This window comes from Palaemon carinicauda, chromosome 43 (genome assembly GCF_036898095.1).
Source record: "Palaemon carinicauda isolate YSFRI2023 chromosome 43, ASM3689809v2, whole genome shotgun sequence".
Lineage (NCBI taxonomy): Eukaryota > Metazoa > Arthropoda > Malacostraca > Decapoda > Palaemonidae > Palaemon > Palaemon carinicauda.
This window is the reverse complement of record NC_090767.1, coordinates 34600530-34602295: the sequence shown is the minus strand read 5'-3', so window position 1 is coordinate 34602295 and position 1766 is coordinate 34600530. Positions and strand designations below refer to the sequence as shown.

General features: G+C 40.2%; 1 protein-coding gene across 1 annotated transcript in view; it reads left to right on the top strand.

Annotated features, from left to right (window-relative positions):
- Positions 1–1336, top strand: part of LOC137633608 (uncharacterized) — a 233894-nt gene extending 232558 nt beyond the window's left edge. Inside the window, exon 5 of the mRNA XM_068365873.1 lies at positions 1–1336. This exon is cut by the window's left edge and continues 544 nt beyond it. Within this exon, the coding sequence (XP_068221974.1) occupies positions 1–267 (267 nt within the window). The 3' untranslated portion in view covers positions 268–1336.
- The last annotated feature ends 430 nt before the right edge of the window (positions 1337–1766 follow it).

The window sequence follows — 1766 nt, the reverse complement described above, 5'->3', positions numbered from 1 at the left end:
TTTGATGATACCCGACAAAAGATCGATGAGATAGGAAAAGGAGGTATAGGAGCCGAGGTCTTTGATGAATATCTAAAGGAAATTGACTTCACAAAAAAGATGAAGTTATTGGAAGACAGTGGCTTCCCTTGTTTGAAGGAACATCTTGAAAAATTGAAAAGCATTAATCCTCTCAACCTGATAACAGGAACCTCTTCTAACCCCAACATATCAGCAGAGAAGATTTACACAGAAATGAAGCTAGAACGGGAAAGTGGGCCCCTGTAGTGTTCCTATAGAGGACATACTGAATTATGTACCTCATGACGATCACAGTCGACTCTTACTGATCAAGGGAATGGCAGGTATGGGGAAAACCACACTGGTCAAGAAGATCAATTCTGACTGGCTCAGTAAGAAGGATGACATCAAAGGCCTTAGTGACTTTGCCATACTTTTGTATGTACAATGCAGGGATTCCATTGAATCTTTTAAAGACTTGTTAGTGGCGTTTTTTGGAGACGTTCACCAGAAATTCAAAGATAATGAAATTATTGATGTGTGTTTGGCTCACAAGTGTCTTCTCATCATAGATGGGTATGACGAGTTGAATGATAAATCAGCAAAATTATTCCTAGAAGTTTTGACACTGAAGAAATCCCGCAAAATTAGTGTTATTGTGACAACCAGACCTGAAGTTGAGGTGAGATTCAACAATCAGGTGAAATCTGATTACACAACTGTGTCTACAATTAGTCTTGAGGGAATTCCAAAGGAGAAGAGAGAAGAGTTTGTATGCAAGTATTATGCAGTATTGGAGTCAGACAATTCTCCTTTGCAATCATTAGATGAACTGTTAAAGTATCTGAGGAAAACAATGCACACTATGCATGAGGTGTGGGGACTACCCTTAAATCTCGCTCTTGTAACAGTTCTGTGGGTGAATAAACCAGATATTATAAGCAACATCACCACTGAAGCTGAGCTCTACTGGCAATTTTACCTTTTGTCTCTATCAAAATTAGAGGAGCGTTTGGCGAAATACCCCAACACAGCTCATTTCCTACCAGGTGAACTGCTTCAAAAAACGGAGCAGTTTATTGAAAAACTATGTCTTGAATCATTCAGAGCATTACAAAAAGATGAAATCAATATTCCAAAATCCACCATCAAATATTTGTCCAAGTTCTGTTATCATTTGAAATTGCCAGCCGAAGAGCTAACTGGCGCCTTCCTGAAGAAAGTGACCACTTCCCAGGGCTCCTTTCTTTACAGTTTCCCTCATAAAGGGATGATGGAATTCATGGCAGCTCTGTCTTTCCCTATGAAATTGACAAACCAATGCTGGGGCCAATCTGTAAACACAACCACACCTACAAAGATCTTTGAAATGCTTCTTGGAGTGAGTCTCCCTGAAAACCTTCACAAATATCAAAATATGATGATACATATGATCAGCCTATTCCATGTGGGTGACGGGGACGAGATGAAGGTGTCAGATGATGCCAAGATTGAGGCACTGGAACTCCTAGTAAGGTCGGGAGTGAACGACAAAGACTCTGTGCTAAGAGTCTTGAAGAATATCAAATGTGATCATTCTTCTGCAAGATGGATAGCACAGAGGTTCGAGTTGTTTGATTGGGACACCAGAATTGAAAATCATACAATTGATGCGTACATTGCCCTCCTTAGAGCCACAGATCCCCCTCTCCCAAACAGAGAGGAAATTGATATCCAAATAAGACTTAATGACACTGATGGGTTAGTTGAACTGCAAAGGCAACTCT